Here is a 19,785-nt window from a genome sequence, read left to right on the forward strand (position 1 = left end):
TGCCTAAGCGATCCTGTAGTCCTCTCTCTCCTGGCACGGGCCTCTGTCCTTGCATCTCAGCTGTGGGCAAAATGGGAGTCTTTTTCCCTCTGTCAGTTCCTACGAGTCTGTTTTACATCAGATCTGCCAAGAGGGCGTAACTCAACCTGAGTCAGCCTTTACTGACAAGAGTCCAAAAAAGCCCTGTGGTAATCTTAACAGGTGATCTAATCAAAGGTCCTGTGGCAGCTTGAGATTATTTTTTAATTCCAAAAAGAGAGCTTATGTTTGTAAACTGGTCTGTTCTCTGGACATGGTACCCTTTGATTGTATTAGATTCATACTTGATTGAAGTATGTTAAGATTAGGGCTTTGATTGAACCCTGTCAGGTTGTCACTCGGGTTAAGTCCCTGCCCCCTTGGAGGGCTGATATAAAGGATACTCACTCAAGAAGACACGGAAGAAGATCCACAAGAAAAGAGAAAGAGCTCCATAGATGCCAGAGGAGAGAACTTTGATCCTGTGGCCCTGGGAAGAGAGATAAGCCATATGCCAGCCTACAGCTGAGATCGGAAGAAGCTGGGCCCATGGAAACTTAAGAAGAAGAAGGAAGGAGAGACCACACTGAGGCCTCCCGCCATCTTGCTTCAACTTGTGGCAACGGTCTTTGGTGAGAAAGTACCTTTTATGGCGCCTTGAGCTGGACTCTTTAGGGCCTTGTAATTGTAAGCTTTTTCCCCAAATCCCCCTTTTAAAAGCCAACAGAGTTCTGGTACTTTGCATCAGCACCCCTTTGGCTAATACAGGCCCCTCGACTGAATTTAATGCACTCAAAGGGGATCACACCCAGAGGAGTAGATTAGTTTACCAACATAACCTTTCTCTTTGGGATTCCTAAAATAATCTCAAACCACCACAGGGAGGAAGGAGCACACTCCTCTTGGCGTAAACCTCAGCAGTATATTATTTCCTCCTTTCTGTTCTCTTTTGTGGGAGCGCAACATTGCAACCTTTTTCCAATCAGGAAAATGCAAAAGCAAAAGCGGTTTGTGTATGTTTGCCTGCTGATGGAAAAGGGGCAGTGAGGGCAGCCCTGGTCTCCTTAAGGGGATGACACAACCATGGCATCTAGTGACTGAAAGAGAATTTATCCATCTGCCAAGCCCCCTGCTTTCCAGCATGCTGGAAGGAACCCGAGGACCCCTTAGAGGGACTCAGGCTGCAGGACGGGACAAGGGGAGCGAGTAGTGCACCCCAACCCCACTCCAACCTGCGCATCTTCACTCTGTGATAGGGGTTCATTTCAAAATGGGTTCAGTTGCTGAAAAATGCTTAGTACCCCTCACTTTGCAGGGGAGGCAACAACTTGTCCAGGGGCCCATGTGGAGCATCTGACAACGTGCATCCAAGTGCCCACCCCCAAACCCAGTGGGGAGGCACGCGGGCATGGTACCCTTTGATTGTATTAGATTCTTACTTGATTGAAGTATGTTAAGATTAGGGCTCTGATTCAACCCCGTGAGTAGGTTATCACTTGGGTTAAGTCCCTGCCCCCTTGGTGGGCTGATATAAATGGACACTTACTCAAGAAGACACAGAAGAAGATCCACAAGAAAAGAGAAAGAGCTCCATAGATGCCAGAGGAGAGAACTTTGATCCTGTGGCCCTGGAAAGAGAGACAAGCTGAGGTTACTGGAGGCATGGACCACGGCTCGCTGACGCATAGCTGGAGATTAGGAATCAGAACGTGTGGAAGCTCAGGAAGTCACAAGATGCCACCGGCCCAGGAATATAGAGAGACGGGGTGAGCAGAGGGAGGACTGGCAAGGTGGGGCTGGCCGGGGGCTCGTAGGACATGGCCAGATCCGTTTCCCTGGGCCCTGCCTCCCCGAAGTCTAGAAAACGAGCTTGACTTAGGTGTGCTTCTAAGAGAAGAAGCGGTCGAGGTGTACGATTGGGTGGCTCCTTCCAGGCCTGTCTTCTGACCTCTGTGATCGCTGGGTTCCCTGCACGCAGCCTTCCCCCTGGAACGAGTGACAGCGGTGGCCCTGCACCTTGGGTTCAAGCCATGCCGCAGGTGACAGAGAGTGTGTCTCATCCAGGCCTTGGGCGCCTGATGTTATGTAGGCTGTGAGAGTGAGAGTTAGATACGTCAGGTGGCTCTTACCGTTGGTGTAGACGGGGAGACCCCTTGGTAGACCCCTGTGTAGAGGGCAATGTCCGTATTGGCTCATATCTTCAGGTTCACAAAAACAGGAGCGGCGTTCATCTTGACTTTGACTTCTCTGGAACCCTGTGCTTCTGTAGGTTGCTAAAAGCCTGGCGAGTGCTGTGTAGTTTGTTCCAGTCACGTCTTTCCCTTTAAAAAAAAAAAAAATTGGTAGTCAGGAGCTTATGTCATTCTATTTAATTTTTTTACTTCAAATCTCCCACATCGATTCTTTGAAGATGTTTGCAGGAGGTCGAGCATTCAGGCAGTTGACATCTTTATACAAACTATAAACTGCATACTTACCTTGGTGGGAGTCGGCGATAGGCTGTACCTTTGATGCACGCCGTTTTGAATGTATTTATTTCCGTATTGAGACCAGTGGGCGAGTCCCATAAACCCCCTGGTCTTTTTCATTCACGTGTTCGCTTATCCGTTCATCTGACAAATGCATCCCCCTTTCCTTGGTGCTGGGGGTGCAGCTGTAACTGTGACAGGCAGAAATCCCTGCCCTCATGGGGTCAGTCAGACAGAAAACACGAGCTACTGAGTGATGGACGAAGCGTGGTGCCAAAGGGAGGAACAGGACAGGACGGTAGAGCATGAGGGCAGCGCGGCACTGTCACTTTAAACAGCACGGACCTCGAGGAGAGGAGCCTTTGAGTGGACACTTCAGGAAGTGGAGGAGCAAGCCACGGTGGTGGCTCCAGACTAGGTGTCCTGGCAAAAAGAAGGCCCTGGGACAGGGGCGTGCCTGAGGTGTTCCAAGACCGGCGTGGCTGGAACCGAGGGGGTGAGGGGCACAGTGGGAGGAGATGAGGTCAGAGGAGGGGCCAGATCCTGGGGGCCTAGTGGACCCCAGAAGAACTTTGAGATGGAAGTCACTGGAGGGTGGGGCGTGATTTTAGCAGCCTTCTTTTTTCCTCCCTCCCACAAGGACACACACACACACTCCCTCTGAACCTGGGATTAGGCAGAATAAGAGCTGGCGAAGGTACATTCAGAGAAAAGCAATGGTGCTTTCTGGTCCGCCGAGAAGAGCTAGTGCGGTTCCTTTCTGGGGTCCCCAGCACATGGCAGAAGGGCCTGCTGCCCCCTTCCAGGCCCGGGAAAGCCACGGAAAGGTCACGGCGTTGGAGTGTACCACCTCCCAGTCTCTGGGCCACTAGGCAGGATTTTTTTTTTTGCCAGTAGACAAATAGCTGGAAATTTCCCACAGAGAAATTTCTTCACATCCATTTTTAGAGCTTTAGGGAATTCTCAGTCAGAGAAGCGCCCCCTGCCTCCCCTATTACGCTTCCTTCCCCTACAAGTAGCAGCCCCACCCACCCTGGCCTCCCCGCCACAGGCCAGCTCCCAGCCCGGTCTTCCCACCTCTCCCCCGCTCTCCTCAACCCCACTTGGGCCTCGCTTGAGGCCGCCATGCTTGGGGCTCCCTCCTGAGCCCCACAGAATACCTTCCTTGCCTCTGGCAGCCAAGAAGCCACCAGCTGAGCTCCGAGGCAACACGGGTTTATTTGGGGTCTCGCAATGGCAGTTCTGGGGGTACGGATTCAGGGAGCAGCCCCCATCGTGTCCCCATCCTGGCATCCCCAGGCAGGGGTTCTTAGGAAAAGAAGACGTTAGACCAGCCAGGTGGGGTTGGCGGCACTGGGGCACCCTCCCTGGCCTTCGGGATTGGTAGTTACCTGCAGTCTGTCTGGTGGGGTTTGATGGCCCAGATGTCCTGGGAGCTTGGAGGAGCCTTGTTGCCTGAGACTTTCTGTGGCCGTTTGTGGGGCCCGCCTGACTCCTGCATCAATCACCCCAGAGGGACTCCCCACTCCATTTTACGTCTCCTAGCCAGAGGAATGCTATTTCATTCCTTTTAACACCTCCTTTCACCTCCTCGGGTATTTGCCCTGCGTGGTGGTGGTGATGCCCTCTGAAGCAGTTTGATATAATTGATGACCTCCAAAAAGAAATATTGGATGATGCTTGTGATCTGATCTGTACCTGGGCATGACTGAGTTATGATGAGGGCGCTGGGTCCCCACCCCTTGGTGGGTGGGGACTCACAGATAAAAGGCATGGCAGAGGGCGGAGGGTTTCTGATGTTGGAGTTTTGATGTTGGAGTTTGATGCTGAAGACTTAAGCTGGAGCCCTGGGAAGTCAGCACGCAGAGGAAAGAGACGCCAGACACAGAAAGGAAGGAACCTTAAACACAGAGAAAAGCAAGACCCAGGAATGTAGGAGCCTGGGAAGCCTGAACCCTGGCAGACGTCGCAGCCATCTTGCTCCAACACGTGGAAATAGACTTTGGTGAGGGAAGTAACATATGCTTTATGGCCTGGTATCTGTAAGCTCCTACCCCAAATAAATACCCTTTATGAAAACCAACCCATTTCTGGTATTTGGCATCAGCACCCCTTTGGCTAATACCCTCTCCCCCTTTTTTTTTTTACAATTTATTTATTTTATTTCATTTATTTATTCTCCCCCCCCCCTTGTTTGCACTTGCTGTCTGCTGTCAGCTCCCTCGCAGGCCAGCTCGCCTTCACCAGGAGGCCCCGGGAATCGAACCCAGGGCCTCCCATATGGTGGATGGGAGCCCGATCACCTGAGCCACATCCGCCTCCCGGTGAAGCCCTTTGTCCCTCTGTCCCCTGAGGGCAACCGCCATCTTTGCTGTCCCTTGTCGGGGGCTGCTGGTGAAGGCTGGTGTCTCTGAGGGGTGGGCTGTGATGCCTCGGGTGCCCAGCCCCGGCCTTGGGTAAGGCTCACCTGAATGCCACACGAATGCGCTGAAAGCTCGGGTGGGGGCCGGGGAGCAGGGTCCCCCGAGGCGCCCAGAGGGAGCCGTCCCTGAAGCAGAAGTCGGGTTTGCTGCTCACTTCACCTGCTGAGAAGCCTCATTGGAACCTCTAATGCAGACGTTAGAGAAACGTTTCTGAGAGAGACTCTGGCGCGCCCCCTGGCTACACAGCCCTGCCTGGCTGCCCACCCAAGTGCGTTCTGCCATGGGCAGACCCGGGGGCTGACGGCGCCCCCCTCCTCCTGAGCCCCGGTGCCCCCCTGCTCCTGGGCACGGCTTTTCACCCGGCCTGAGGCCCGACACCACGTCCTCCTTCCTCTCCCATCCGTTGCATGGGCCCTCGGTAACACGCACGGGCTAAGTTTTCACCCCCGATGCTTCTAGAGCCCCCAGAGCTGAAGACTCTGGCTCCTTTACTAAGGGGTGGAGGCGGGGGGTGTCGCAGCGCCGGCTCCTTTTCCCGGTTTATTCCCTGTGCTAATCCAGCACTGGTTGACTGGGTTTTGAAGTAACATTTGTCCGACCCCTCATTTTACAAATTAGATCCTAGAGGGGCCTGTTTGAAATTTTAAATGTAAACACAGGGAGCGTATCTCTTCAGTTATTGCCTTTAGGCTCTGGCATCTTTGATTGCAAGAAGATATCCTTTTCAAGTGCCCCATTAAGCCTTGGAGTCACTGCCGCTGCAGCTCTGAGACCCCCCTAAGAGAGACACTGTCCAGCCCACCTGAAAGTTAAGTCCATGGGAAAGCAAGGGCGCCTCTTCTGATCCTGCACCTTCCTTCCCGCCCCCTCTGCTGGGGTCATTCAGCTGCTCTTGTGACCTGCTTCCCCCAAACCTGAGAATCAGCGCCCAGTCAATGGCACAGCCTCTTTTTTTTTTTTTTTTTTTTGCGTTATAAAGGGTATTTATTTGGGGTAGGAGCTTACGGCCATAAAGCATAAGTTACTTCCCTCACCAAAGTCTATTTCCACATGTTGTGGCAAGATGGCTGCCGACGTCCGCCAGGGTCCAGGCTTCCTGGGTTCCTCTGGGCTCAGCTCCTCTGTTTCCTCCACAAGGTCAGCTGTAGACTATGAGGCTCTCTAGGCTTTGCCTCTCTCCACAGAGTCTGCTGTAGACTATCAGGTGAACTGCTCTTCTCTCTCCCTGGGGCTCCAGCTTCAGCCTCAAACTCCAGCATCAAAACTCCAACCTTAAGCCCCCTTGGCACAGCCTCTTAATTGCGCCTGTGGAGAAAAGCAATTAATCCTAGTAAAGAATGTGGCGTGTCTGCATGACACTTAGGAATGGCAAGTGTCGGCAAATGTATTCCCCGGGTTACTTTTTGCAATCCTTTACCACCTAGAGTAAATGTCCTCTAGGAATATTTTGGTTCCGCAGATTGAGTTCAGGCATGAAATTATTTTAAATTGATCAGTTTGAAATATCTTAACGCTTTGCCTCATGTTTATTGGTAAACTAATTTATGGAATTTAAAACAAAAATCTCCCAGCTTGAGAACTAATCATGGCATGGAAGGATTATTGGGCATTTTCAGCTTTTCTTTGCTCTTAGGCCAATTAAGAAGGAGCTTTCATTTGTGGGCTCATTTGTAAGTCTAATTTTAATACAGTCTTTTATTCATTGGGACAGATATTTTTTAAGCAATCCTGAACCAAAGAACACTGAGATGGCATAATTGCCGGGATTTAATGAGTAAGCACACAGTTATGGGATTTCAGGAAAGAGCGGAGGGAACTTGACCTCGCCAGCGCCTTCAAATCAGTGTGGCTTGCTCCCTGGGTTCGGCGGGCTGGAGGGAAGTTTCACTTGATTCGGAAGAGAGATTTCTCAAGATGAATGGGAGGAGGGGGACGTGATCTCCTATGAAAAGCATTGCATTAAAAATAAAATCTCTTCCCACTTAGCTCTCTCCTTTCCCACGTGCATACCCCACTGCCAGACGTGCTGATTTCCTCTTTATTCCCCAGTGGAAATACCACTGTTAAGAATTCTTCCATTGGGAGGATCTCTCTAGAGATCGAGGGGTAGTTTGGATGTAGAGTCTTCAGGATTCTGGTGGTGGGTCTTTAGCTGAGTTTTATAATTACCTTCTCCATCCTCAGAACAGCCCTGAGGGGAGGTGTAGATAACCCTAAGGTGAGGAGACTGAGGGTCAGAGAAGCCCTGACCACCAGGCCGGTGAGTGACAAAGGGACGATCCCCGAAGAACACAGCCAGAATTTTTAAAAAATGTGGCATGTTCTCCCTGTAAATACGTTACACACGTAGCGCCAGCTGTGTAGTCCTACCTCACAAAGTTTAACTCGTGAAAGAGGCCGAGCCTGTGAGCTGTGGCCGGCACCCGAGGGTGGAGCTGGGGCAGGGCCGGGCGTTGCAGATGAGCTCTTCACCCTTCCCCCGTGGCTCTTGACTGTTGGTCTCCTGAGCTGCCTTCCGCTCCCTGCTCTGGCCTGCCTCCTCCAGGAAGCTAATTTGAGGAAGGCAGCCACCGGGGAGGCTCTAAGACGAAGGGCATTGCCAACTTGGCCATTCTCCTCCAAGGGCTCTGATCAGAGACCATGAAGGACGAAGCACCGCATCCCTGCCTCTCGCGGGTGCAGGGCTGCGTGCACTTTTCTGCAAGGCCCTGGAGAAGAAGGGGTTTTAAGGGGCTGCCTGGGGCAGGACTGCTCTCTGAGACATAGGGGAAGGGGCTGGTGTTAAAACTGAGGCCATTTGGCGCCCCGGGCTCTCCTTCCAGGGAGGTGGGTTAATTCCGTGTCCAGGGCAGTGGGCAGCGGTGGGAGGGAGGGTGGGAGAAGCCCTGCCTGCAGGTGGCAGGTAGATGTGGCATGGTGCAGCCAGGTCATTCGTGCACCGACCTCACACACGTTCAGTTACCTTCCTGGCCAGGGAGGGGGGACTGGCACGCCACGGAGGTCGCCGCCGAGGTCGCCGCCCCGCGGACGCTCCCTGGCTCGTGAGGGACCCCCACCTCGGGTTTCCACTCGTGCTTCTCGTGGTGGGAGCATCTCCCCCCGCCCCGGGGGTGATCAGGACCCCTCTGCACAAACCAGCGCCTCGCCTTGGGTTTTCTGAGCCCGGCATCTGTTTGCGTGGTGGGGAGACTTAACCTCAGAGCAAGCTCTGCGGTTCCTGCCAAGCCTGGAATGTTCTGTGTACGTAGCTCATGGGCCCTGGAAGGGATTTGCAGGGGTCAGTTGAATGCACCTTAGCGTGGACTTAGAGACCAAGAGCGTTCGCATGTTCTGTGCAAATTAGCCTCATCTCAGGCTCCCCTGTGCCCCCACCCCACGTCCACACGTCTACCCACACGCACCCCACTGGGCACGTTCTAGCTCTAACTGATCCAGATGCTTGACTGGCTTCTAAAGGGAGAAGAACCAAACAGCCACGGTTGGGAGCCTTACTGGGTTCCAGTTTCCTCCTCCTCGTTGAAACAGCAGCAGTTCCTCCCGCACAGGCTAGCTGTGAGGCTGCGAGGAGCCAGTGTGGCAAAACCCTCTGGGAGAGCCCGAGGCAGGCAGGGCCCACCCAGGAATGGGCAGCCAGGCAGGGGAAGCCCCCGGCCCCCGCTGGCCACCCGCGTCTGGCTGGAGGACACAACTGTCCTTCCTGAGGCTGCCGGGGCCCTCGACGATCATCAGGCCCTGTCAGGAGCTGGGGTGGAATCCCACAGAGCCAGGAAGGCGCCTCGTGCCGGGAGAATCCTGGAAAGCCCGAGCGCCGGGTCACAGGGCCCCCGCCAGCCCGCACGGGGCCTCCGTGGGAGCTGACGCTGGAGTTGCCCGCGTGGGGCAGCCCTGGAGGCTGGCGTGGAAGCGGTGGCCCCTTCCCCTATAGACGTAGACAAACCCACCTAAGTTTTCATTATTTCAAGGGGACTGTGACCCCTTGAAGCCACGGCTCCTAGGTTTGAGTCCCTGCTCTAGAGGGGGTGGAAGGGAACTCATTTCTCTAACTTAATGAAAACCATCAAGGTTGACTCTGTTGCTCTCAGAAGAAAGCCAGAGCTCCTTAACGTGCTTTTCAGGGGCGGAAAATGTAAAGTCTGGTCCCTGCTGACCTGGCCAGCCTCACACCCTCACACACCACCTCCCCCTGCCGATGAATTCCCTTGTTCCAGCCACTTCCTGCTCGAGCCCGCCACAGGGCCTTTGCACCTTCTCTTCCCACTGCCCCCTTCTCTTCACCTGCTCCACTCCTGCCCAGCTCAGGCGTCACTTCCTCAGGGACACCTCCGCTTTCCAGATCGTCGCTTCCTCCCCACTGGAGGCTTCCCTGGCCCTGGGTGGTGCTTCTTCCCACCTTCATCCTAGTTAGACTTTTGCGTTGGTCTGGTGATTATTTAACGTCCCCTTTCTCTTCTGCTCGCTGAGTGTAGGGCCTGGGTCTGCCTTGCTCAGGTTGTTAGTCTCAGCACCTTGCACGTTCAGGGTTGGCTGCCCTTCGCAGACGGGGGGCATGTGGCCGCCATCGCAGGAGGCTGTTTCTTGGGGTGCCCTGTCCCCGGCCGCCGCCTCCCTCGTTTGTGTCCCTAACTCTCCTCTCCTCTGCCCCGGAGGTGTGCTGCGGCTCCTGGAGCACGGGGAGGAGTACGTGTTCACGCTGCCCAGCGCCTACGCGCGCTCCATCCTCACCGTCCCGTGGGTGGAGCTTGGAGGAAAAGTCAGCATCGCCTGTGCCAAGACCGGCTACTCCGCGACCGTGATCTTCCACACAAAGCCTTTCTACGGCGGGAAGGTCCACAGGTAGGAGCTGCCAGGGGCTCGCTGCGGCGCGGTCCAGTGTGCGCTGAGGGGTGGAGGCTTTGCCGTTTTGTGGTGCCCTGAGCGCCTTCTCCCCATTAGAACACGGAGTGATAACATGGGGTCATTTGAACATCAAGGTAAAGTCAACTGGGAAGCGGACTTGGCCCAGTGGTGAGGGCGTCCGTCTGCCACATGGGAGGTCCGCGGTTCAAACCCCGGGCCTCCTTGGCCCGTGTGGAACTGGCCCATGCGCAGTGCCGATGTGCGTAAGGAGTGCCCCGCCACGCAGGGGTGCCCCCCGCGTAGGGGAGCCCCACGTGCAAGGAGTGCACCCCGTAAGGAGAGCCGCCCAGCGAGAAAGAAAGTACAGCCTGCCCAGGAATGGCGCCGCACACACGGAGAGCTGACACAAGATGATGCAACAAAAAGAAACACAGATTCCCGTCCCGCTGACAACTACAGAAGCGGACAAAGAAGAACACACAGCAAAATGGACACAGAGAACAGACAACTGGGGTGGGGGGAGAAATAAATAAAATAAATCTTTAAAAAAAAGATAAAGTCAACTGAGGACATTCCCTGGAGTGTTTGAGGCATCTTACCCAGGACATCTTTTACAAAAGGGGTGCCTCTTTTCTCCACCCTCAAATGGAAATTTTTTTGGAGCCCACTCCCCAATCTCACTTTATGAAATCCTTTGGGGATGGACTTTCAGGACACACCAAACACACTGTCCATAGACTTTCTTCAGATGTCACCCGTTTTTCCACTACTTCCTTTTTTTGTTCGATAAGATAAGATCACATTTAAAGAGCTAGTGCTGAGCAAAACTGCAAACACAATCCTTTCCCCTCGCCCCATTAAAAAAAGCTCTCGAGGTGAGTGCACGTCTTGCTCATCTTGCACTGTGTGTTCATGTGGCTTTTTAATCAATCCAGGGTGACAGCAGAAGTGAAGCACAACCCAACCAACACCATCGTCTGTAAAGCCCACGGGGAGTGGAACGGGTCCTTAGAGTTCACCTACAGCAACGGAGAAACCAAAGTCATCGACACAACCACGTTGCCCGTGTACCCGAAGAAGATCAGACCCCTGGAGAAGCAGGGCCCCATGGAGTCCAGGTGAGGCTCGGCCTGCAGGTTTCTGTCCCGCTTAGATGTCCTCGGAGCTTGACTCGAGTGGCTGAGAGGAAGCATTTGAAAGCTCAGCTAATGGAAACGGGCTAGGAATCACACTCTCCTGGCTCCTTTAGATATTTGAATCGTCCACTGTGCGTCACTTGGGTAGATCCTTTGTAGCTTTCAGTTTGGTTATTCTGCAGCTATGGGGTGGGGATTGGAGGTAGACTAGAGCACTCTGTTAATGCCTGTCCTGAAAGAGTTTGTCGACTGAACTTGTCTGTCCCTCGATTACAAAGTTCAAAACACAGTTGCTAGTAATCAAAGGAAAGAACAGTGCAGTGAAGCAATGATGTACTATTTTTTTCTTACCAGATTAGCAAACTTATTATAAAAGAGAACGGAGGAAGAAAATATTCAGTGTTGACAAGGTTGTGTTGAAATTGGCGCTCTATATACTCTTCCAGTAGGGGTGTAAATGGGTACAACCCACGAGATTTGCCATTTAGCCACATAGATCAGTAGCCTTAAAATTGTGAATTCATTTTAATCTTCTATTCTGCTCTGGGAACCTATCCGAGGGGAAAATTCTTAAACTCAGAAAAGGTTTTAAACATTAAGTTGGGTATTTTCTTGTTTTGTTTTTTGTTTAAAAGAAACAACTGTCCAATAATAGGAAAATGATTGAGAAATTATGGAATAGCCACTGGATTATTAGAGTGTCTACTCTGTGATATGAATATAATGCAGTCATTTAAAGTGATGTTTGTACAGAAGCAGAAACTTCTTGGCATATGCCATTTTTATTTTTTAATAGAGGGGATCAGCCGGCTATGGCACAAATCCAGCAGATGGCTGATTTTGTCCATAAACTTTGGACGACAGCCACGCTCCTTTGTTTACGTATCGTCTGTGGCTGTCTGCTGTAACGGCAGGTTGTGACCAAAACCATATGGCTGGCACAGCCCAAGATGTTTACTGTTTGGCCCTTGACGGAAAAGGGGTGCTGACCCCTGCTCCAATTGAAAAGCATGCTGCTCTTTAGAAACAGGATTGAAGTTAGGTTACAGATTGTATTGTCAAAGTATTTGCCATTACAGGAAGAGTTTGCACCAAATGGAAAAAGCGCTCTCTAAGAAACAAAGAAGGATGAAACAGTGTGCATGAATAATACACTATAACTGAGTTTAATACATTTAAGCTCCAGTGTCCTAGGAACTTGGCTTTGTTGTAGGATTAGTTCACTCTTCCTTGTGAATCAGTTTATTCGGGGACAGTAAGTGTAATCTCCTCTGTGTCCACACGGAGGACATAAACTCTGTCTTTTCCAGCCCAGTAAGTTGGGCAATACAGTTATCCCTTCCACATCGTGACTTTACTCATCGCAGTTTCAGTATATTGTGGGTCAGCATAATAAACTACATGGGAAATTTTGGAGAGTTTTGTGGAAGCTGCAGATGATATGGAAAGAAGAGCAAATGATACAGAAAAAGTTTAGGAACTCAGAAATGCATGAAATATGTGTATAGCTATGCCTATTACCAAGTACTTAAACCAAATTTTGCAATAAGCACCTCATAAAAGAAAAAGAAAAAATTCAGACTTCTTCTCTGGTACGAAGGGATGGCCAAAGAATTTTACGCAGATTTTCCAGATCACAGGGTTGCAAAGTGCAAGGGATAACTATGGTTAGTAGGACAAAAGAAAGGCTGCAGAAAGGAAAGAAATCCACCCCCATCCCCCCACCCCACCCCACCTCACCTCTGGCAAAGCATCCCCAGAATGGGGACGCCGCCCAGCCTTTAGCCTGGCCATGGATAACAAAACTGAGATTACCTCGTACTGTTCTGCAGTGGTGCCAGCTCTGGCAAGGCCTCCAGTCCCCAACGGGCCCCTTGGAAGGGATCGGTTGCCCCGTCAGGGTTAGAGTGGAGCTATTCAGAGCTGTCACTGCCCTGGTGGTTAAGGGCAGATCCAGTGCCCAGTGGTGCCAGCCACACCCTGCCTCAGCCACTCACTCACTGCCTCTTTGCCATAATGACCTCCCTTCCTCAGAGAGGGCTCCCTTCGGCTTCCTTTTGCCTTTTTTTTTTTTAAAGATTTATTTCTCTCCCCTCCCCCTCATTGTCTACTCTCTCTGTTTCGCTGTATGTTCTTCAATGTCCGCTTCTATTCTTATCAGCGGCACCGGGAATCTGTGTTTCTTTTTGTTGCATCACCTTGCTGTGTCAGCTTTCCGTGTGTGCAGCACCATTCTTGGGCAGGCTGCACTTTTTTCACACAGGGCAGCTTTCCTTACAGGGCACACTCCTTGCACGTGGGGCTCCCCTACACAGGAGACACCCCTGTGTGGCATGGCACTCCTTGCGCCCATCAGCTCTGTGTGTGGCCCAGCTCACCACATGGGTCAGGAGGCCCTGGGTTTGAACCCTGGACCCTCCACATGGTAGGTGGATGCTCTATCAGTTGAGCCAAATCTGCTTCCCCATTTTGCCTTTCTCACTGACTTTCTCCTCTCTCCCAACCCTGAAGGCTCTTTGCCTGTCTCCAGTCAGAGCCTTCCCCAGATGGGCTCTGTTGTCCTCAGCCAAAGGGCTGCCAATGCAAAGGACCAGAATGTGGTGGCTTTTATAAAGGGGATTTATTTGGGGGTAAAAGCTCACAGTTCCAAGGCCATGAAAAGTCCAATCTGAGGCACCCTAAGAGGTGCTTTTTTTTTTTTTTAAGATTTATTTTTTATTTATTTCTCTCTCCTTCCTCCCTCCCCCCCAGTTGTCTGCTCTCTGTGTCCATTTGCTGTGTGTTCTTCTGTGACCACTTCTATCCTTATCAGCGGCACCGGGAATCTGTGTCTCTTTTTGTTGCATCATCTTGTTGTGTCAGCTCTCTGTGTGTGCGGCACCATTCCTGGGCAGGCTGCACTTTCTTTTGCGCTGGGCGGCTCTCCTTACAGGGCGCACTCCTTGCGCATGGGGTTCCCCTACACGGGGGACACTTTCTTAACCAAAGTCAGCTGCCATGTGCTGAAGCTGCCTGCTCTCTACCTTCCCCTCCGGCCTTCCCCTCTCAGGCTCATCTGCTCTGCTTTCTTCCCGATTTCAGCCACAAGCTGGCCTAGGGCTTGTCTCTTTCTGGGGCTCCTATATCAGTCTCGGCTGTTCTGCTTTATTTCCGAGTTTAGCTGTAAGCTGTCAATCAGGCAGATAGCAGGGCTGCTCTCCTCTTGAGCTGCTTCATTAGCCCAGTGTTTTAGGGGCTTTGTGCTTTAAGCAATCCTCTTATATCACAGAATCAAAATATGCCGGTTCTCTTTTACCTTCTGAGTGAGTCCCTTTATATCAGACCCAGCAAGGGGGTGAGGACTCAACATGAATCACACCCCACTGGTGTAATCCAGCCAAAGGGTCTCACATCCAAAGGAATGGATCAGTTTAAAACAATCTTTTGCTTTTTGGGATTCACGGAATTCACTGTCACAGGTTCCTACCCTATACTCCCTGCCTAGACCATCTGGCAGCTTCACTCTCTCAGGCAGGTCCTGGAGCTTGTCTAGGTAAAGCTCTTTGTGGGCAGTTCTTGTCCCACCATCCCCTCTCTAGTCCTCGGGGGACTCTGCCCTCTAAACTTTGCGCCATTGTCTTAGGATGGGACTTAGCATGGGAAGTCCTGCCCTTGAAAGTACCTCTTCCTGGCTGTCTCTGTGCCCAGGCTGACCCTCGGTGCCATGGTGGAGGGTGTGGGTGATAAGAGGGACTGTGTACCCACCTCCTCCGTTTCCTTCCATATGCTATTTTACTGTTTAAGCCAGTCTTCCTTCTTAAATCAGGTATCAGGGCACAGTAGAAAGAGCACATACTCTGGGGCCATTTATCTGGCTTTATATCCCAGTTCTAGAAGTTTCTCCTGCTGTATAATGGAGACCCGAGCATTGTTCTCCCTGGGGCTCTCTGTATAGTGGGATTTGGGATATGTCTGGTGTGTGGTAGACTGAGTTTATAGCAGGAACTGACACTTGTCAGTTTCTTCTCTTGGCTTCTGATTCTCCTCGGAAGAATCTCCTTGACCCCTTGAAAGAAGCTCAGAGTTCCTGGTCTTGGCTTTGCTGGTAACCTCATGTGCCCTTCCTGGCCTGATCATATCAGGGCTTCCTTCTGCGGGCAGGTGAGCCTTCTCTTGTAGAAACAAGTTTGGGGTGTCTCACTGTGGAAGCATTTCCTGACCCAATGATGGGGGTGATTGCTCACCCCTGGGTGCAGAAGCATCATTTCTTCAAAGTCAGGGAGGGAGTCACCACCACTGAAATTTCTGATAGTCCCTTCTGTGTCACACACTTACTCTTCCTGATACACTGAATGAGGATGTGCACGGGTGATGGGTGTCCTGATTTACCACAATTCCTTCCGTGGTCCTTGAGAACAGAGCACGTGTGGATCAGGGATGGTCCCGGGGAAGTCCCCAAGGAGGAAGGCTTCCTTCCACAGTGAATGGGACAGAGCAGTCGACGTGGGGAGAGGTGGCAGAACCAGCAGCGTGAACACACACTGAGGCACAAGGCTAACTCACAATACCAGCTTCCTTTCTGGGAAAGTAAGCGTTGTTCTTGTTCACCACTCGGTGACCTTGCAGTCGTCACGTAGCCTTAGGTGAGTGTGACGGTCATGGTCATGTGTCAGATTGGCCAGGTTATGGTGCTCAGTTTTTTGGGCAAATGAGCACTGTGAGGATATTTTGTGGACTTGACTCATCGGTGAGTTGATTGCCTCTATGGCTGATGACGTCGAGAGTCAACTGAGGTTGCCTTCAGCGGTGAGAGACGTTTGCTCCAATCAGCTGAAGGCTTTAAAAGGGGGAAGTGGTGACTTCAGCAGCCAGAAGAGAGAATTTCCATCTCTATTTAAGCCAGCCAGTTTATCCTGGGGAATTCATCAAAATTCTTCATTCACATTCCCAGCTTGTGGCCAGCCCTACAGAACTTGAACTTGCTTCCTGTCCCCATAGTTGCATAAAAAACTCTTATAAAGATCTCATAATTGCAGATATCTCCTACTGGTTCTGTTTCCCTAAAGAACCCCAACACAGTGGGCCTCAGTTTTCTTCTTTGTAAAGTGGGGATAATTATGTAGCATCTCTACCATTGGGTTGTTGTGAGGATTGAATTGGTTAACATATAGGTAGAATACTTAGAAACATGGTGCCACGGAAACATCTGCTATTAGTGTTGCTGTTTGTGGTAGTTGTAGCATTACTACTACGGCTTACTAGTGCTATCATTAGATTTGATCACTAGAAACTCAGAGCCCTGAATCAGCTCTGCTGCTTAGAGCAGGTAGCTTACAGCCTTGAGCCCTGAATCCCCGGGTGTAAATTCTGGCCTTAGGCATCTTTGAGGCACCTACATGAGCTACCCCCCATGCCTGGTCCTTCCCTGTTGCAGACTGTCGTCCTCAAACCAGCCAGCCCTGCCTGACCATTTCTTCCCTTCCCTGCATCCCCAGGAACCTCTGGCAGGAGGTGACCCGGTACCTGCATCTGGGGGACATCGACTCGGCCACTGAGCAGAAGCGGCGCCTGGAGGAGAAGCAGCGGGTGGAGGAGCGGAAGCGAGAGAACCTCCACACGCCGTGGCAGCCCCGATATTTTATCCAAGAGGTAGCCCTTTCTTTGGCTCTTGAGGGAGCAGATGGGTTCTTCTTGCTAACCCAGCATTTTTGTTGAAATGAGAATAGACAGGGGCAGGGGACGCCCTGGGAAGGACTGGGGGCTGCTGCTCTGGCTCTAGCTTTGGGCCAGGCTTTCAGACGGGTTTTCTGCAGTAACATTTATGCTAGTGTCTCGAGGCCTAAAACCCATGCATGGACAGAACTGGGAACTGACTCTTCCCCTCTGGCATCTTCCAGTCAGAAAAGCCCATCAACCTACCAGACTGGGAAGGGAATGGAATTGCCTATCTGGATGCTGTTCTCATGTCAACTTAAGAAAAGATAACCATTCCCAACCTCTGTTACTTTACCATCAGTAACTAGTTAGTTGCAAAGCACATCACTGCCCCTCTCCGCGTGTGGGAGGGCAGGACCTCCTGGTTGAGAAGCCCTGTTTCCCAGCTTTGCCTCCTGTGGACCACATGGGATGGACTTGGGCTCTGTGTGTAAAATGCTGCTCCCAATCACCCAGGAAAATGATGCTGGAAAGCAGAAAGGCTGTGCACACGACTGCCCGCTCCCTGGGCAAGGGAGTGAGGCACTGTGTGCCCACTTGACACCCTTTTGATCTTTCCTTGAAGTTGTGGGGAAATTGGGAACAGAATTGGAAATTATGCAGGTGTAGGAGGCACGGTCTTTCAAGCCAGCCCCGAGGAGCCAGACAGGGAACATAGATGAAAGAAGCTGACCCGGGAGGACTGGGCAGACGAGCTTGTATCTGGAGGGCATGGGTGCACCCACTCCCAGGCGACCACAGATTGATGGCCCAGTTTTTCAAGAGGAGCCAGAAATCTGGGTTTTTATGAGATTTTCATATGTTGTCAGGGAGTTTTAAAAACTTTAAAATCCTGGAGCCGATTGAAATGTCTGTGGGCTTTCTCTGGCCCGTGTGCTGCTAAACTTCTGGCTTCTGCTGCAAGGAAGGATTCCTAGTTGGGATTACTTCGTCTAGACATGAGGCCACAGGTGAGTTAGGGCAGCAGAGTAACCTTGAGTTGGGTTTATGGTCAGGAGCAAGAGGCAGCCACTGTTCTTCCCAGAGGCAGGACCTGAGGGCTGTGGATCGAGAGGAGCCTTCAGGTTTGGGCGGGAAGGCTGCTTGGGAGACCACCTTTACGGGCCACTGAGTGGGGACTCTGTCTGGAAGCCTTGCCCAGGTGAGGTAAATCCCTGAAGGATCCTTCCAAGAGGCAGAGCTGGTCTCTCTACAACAGCTGGTTTGCCTGGCATCTGTGGAAAGTTGTGTACTAAAATCCAGAACGACCACAGAAAACACAGTTCTGCCCCTTGGGCGTCATAAAAACCAGGCTGTTCATAACGGAAGACTTGGGGGTGACTAATGGATAAAAATACCACAGTTGTTAACTTTCAGTTGTTCCTTTCCAATCCAGGACCATCAGTGTTTGGATTCTTGCCTTTCTCTCACTTGGTTGGTGTCTTTTCCCCCTTCTTTTCATCGTTTTCATTTAGTGGCGTTCTTCCTGAAATGCCAAGACAGGAAGATAGGTCGGGCTGAGGCGGGGTTGGCTGTGACAAGCAGGGTAGCAGTGGTCCCGAGCATTAACTAGTGTAACTCTCAGGTTCCAGCCTGGCATCTCGGGGATTAGAGGCTGGGGAGCATGCTGGTGTACCCCCTCTTCCCACCGAGCAGTCTCCATGTCATGTCTCCCTCCTTCTCTTGCAGGGCGATGGCTGGGTATACTCCAATCCTCTCTGGAAGGCACATTGATGAGTGGAGGTGCAGAGCTTTCCAAAATAGTCCCGTTTTTGTAGGAATTAAAGTGGTACAGTATCAAGGTTCTGTTGGTATTCACCGAAACCTCTTGATATCCAAGAAATGGTAACTGAGAAGAATTATATACTGTGAAAAATGCACCCCCCGAACTCTGCCAGAGGATTGAATTTGTTCAAGAGCCATTTGGGGCATGTGTGTGTACGCAGGTCTGTGTGTGAGTGCCCTGCACACTGTGTTCACACGCACTATATCCACCTGCCTGCTGGGTATTATTCCACATGTAAATACTGTACTACCAAGGTTTAAGTTGGTAATTATAAGCTCCTTTTTATCTATGAGGTTTGAGGTTTTCTATTTTTCACTTTGCCAAAAATGTTTTGCATTCACAAAGGTATTCTTTCCCAGTCAACTCCTCTGAGAAAAGAGAGGTGAACTGGCATGGCCCAGCCGACATGCATATGGCGGAAAGCGGCACATCCCTGGTAGAAGTGTGTGAGGCTGCCATTGCACAATTATTGTTCCCTCCCCACCTCAACGTTCTGTCTGTCGTCACCCAAGAAATATAAACTGCTGGTTTCTCCTGGATGGAGGGTGGGCAGGAAATTGTTGAAAGGTTTATGCCAGAGCCTTCCATGATGGAGTATCTCTGGCACAACCTAGAGGGAGACCCCAGCCCAGAACTCTCCTCCCATTGATTTACCCCAGAAGCTTTCTGACAGTTTCTCATAATCAAAGCACTAGCCACACATTTCTCTGAAGCTGCTGCTTTTACAGCAGGAAACAAATCATGTGGAGACTTTCTATTTTTGTGATGAAAAAGGGCTTTAAAAAGTTAAATATTCACATGTACTTATAAACATGCACAGTGATGGCCTCAATCTTGTATTTAGTTTGGGGAAATAGAAAAGAATTTCCTGTGGATTTTTTTTTTTAATGCACCTCTCTGGTTTGACCCAAACTCTGCAAGAAAACCACTGTGATTTAAAACATAAAGCCTGTATGAACGTTACACGGTGTCTGCAGTTGAATTTCAGTCCTCAGCATTTACAAATGACGTTAAAGATGAGACCAGAATGGAAAACAAAGGGAAAGATGTAGTCTTTGGTTTTTGCTCAATGCTTAATTTATTTTTTACTGTACCACTCCAATGACAATATTTATAAAATCCAGTAGCATGAAAGCTTCTCTGTAGTAATACTAATTTTGTGCCTTTTGTCTGCTTTCTTAAGACCAATTGTTCACAATTTGTAGATATTAGACAAATATATTTCGATTAAATATTATACTTATCTGTGTGTCTGTGTTTTACTTTTAGGAGTTCAATAGTTGGTGCCTCCTAATGGGCTCAATTTTTTATGGGTTAGGAACTGCTAATTGTTCATTTGATGTGAACACCATATTTACATCAGAACAGTGTTTTTAACACATTTAAAAGTCCACCATATAAACATGATTTATGGCCTATTTTCTGACACGTTGAAAAGAAAAGTT

At 50.8% G+C, this 19,785-nt stretch overlaps 1 protein-coding gene across 2 annotated transcripts in view; it reads left to right on the forward strand.

Moving 5' to 3' along the window:
• The window catches only part of OSBPL10 (oxysterol binding protein like 10), a 380,443-nt gene extending 360,860 nt beyond the window's left edge, over positions 1-19,583 (forward strand). For both annotated transcript variants that reach the window (XM_058290903.2, XM_058290904.2), the window contains 4 exons: positions 9,556-9,742; positions 10,681-10,863; positions 16,356-16,509; positions 18,244-19,583. In XM_058290903.2, the coding sequence (XP_058146886.1) occupies positions 9,556-9,742; positions 10,681-10,863; positions 16,356-16,509; positions 18,244-18,288 (569 nt within the window). In that variant the 3' untranslated portion in view covers positions 18,289-19,583. The remainder of the gene's footprint in view (positions 1-9,555; positions 9,743-10,680; positions 10,864-16,355; positions 16,510-18,243) is intronic.
• Positions 19,584-19,785: the final 202 nt, after the last annotated feature.

The sequence above is a fragment of the Dasypus novemcinctus genome, chromosome 31, assembly GCF_030445035.2.
Source record: "Dasypus novemcinctus isolate mDasNov1 chromosome 31, mDasNov1.1.hap2, whole genome shotgun sequence".
Taxonomy (NCBI): domain Eukaryota; kingdom Metazoa; phylum Chordata; class Mammalia; order Cingulata; family Dasypodidae; genus Dasypus; species Dasypus novemcinctus.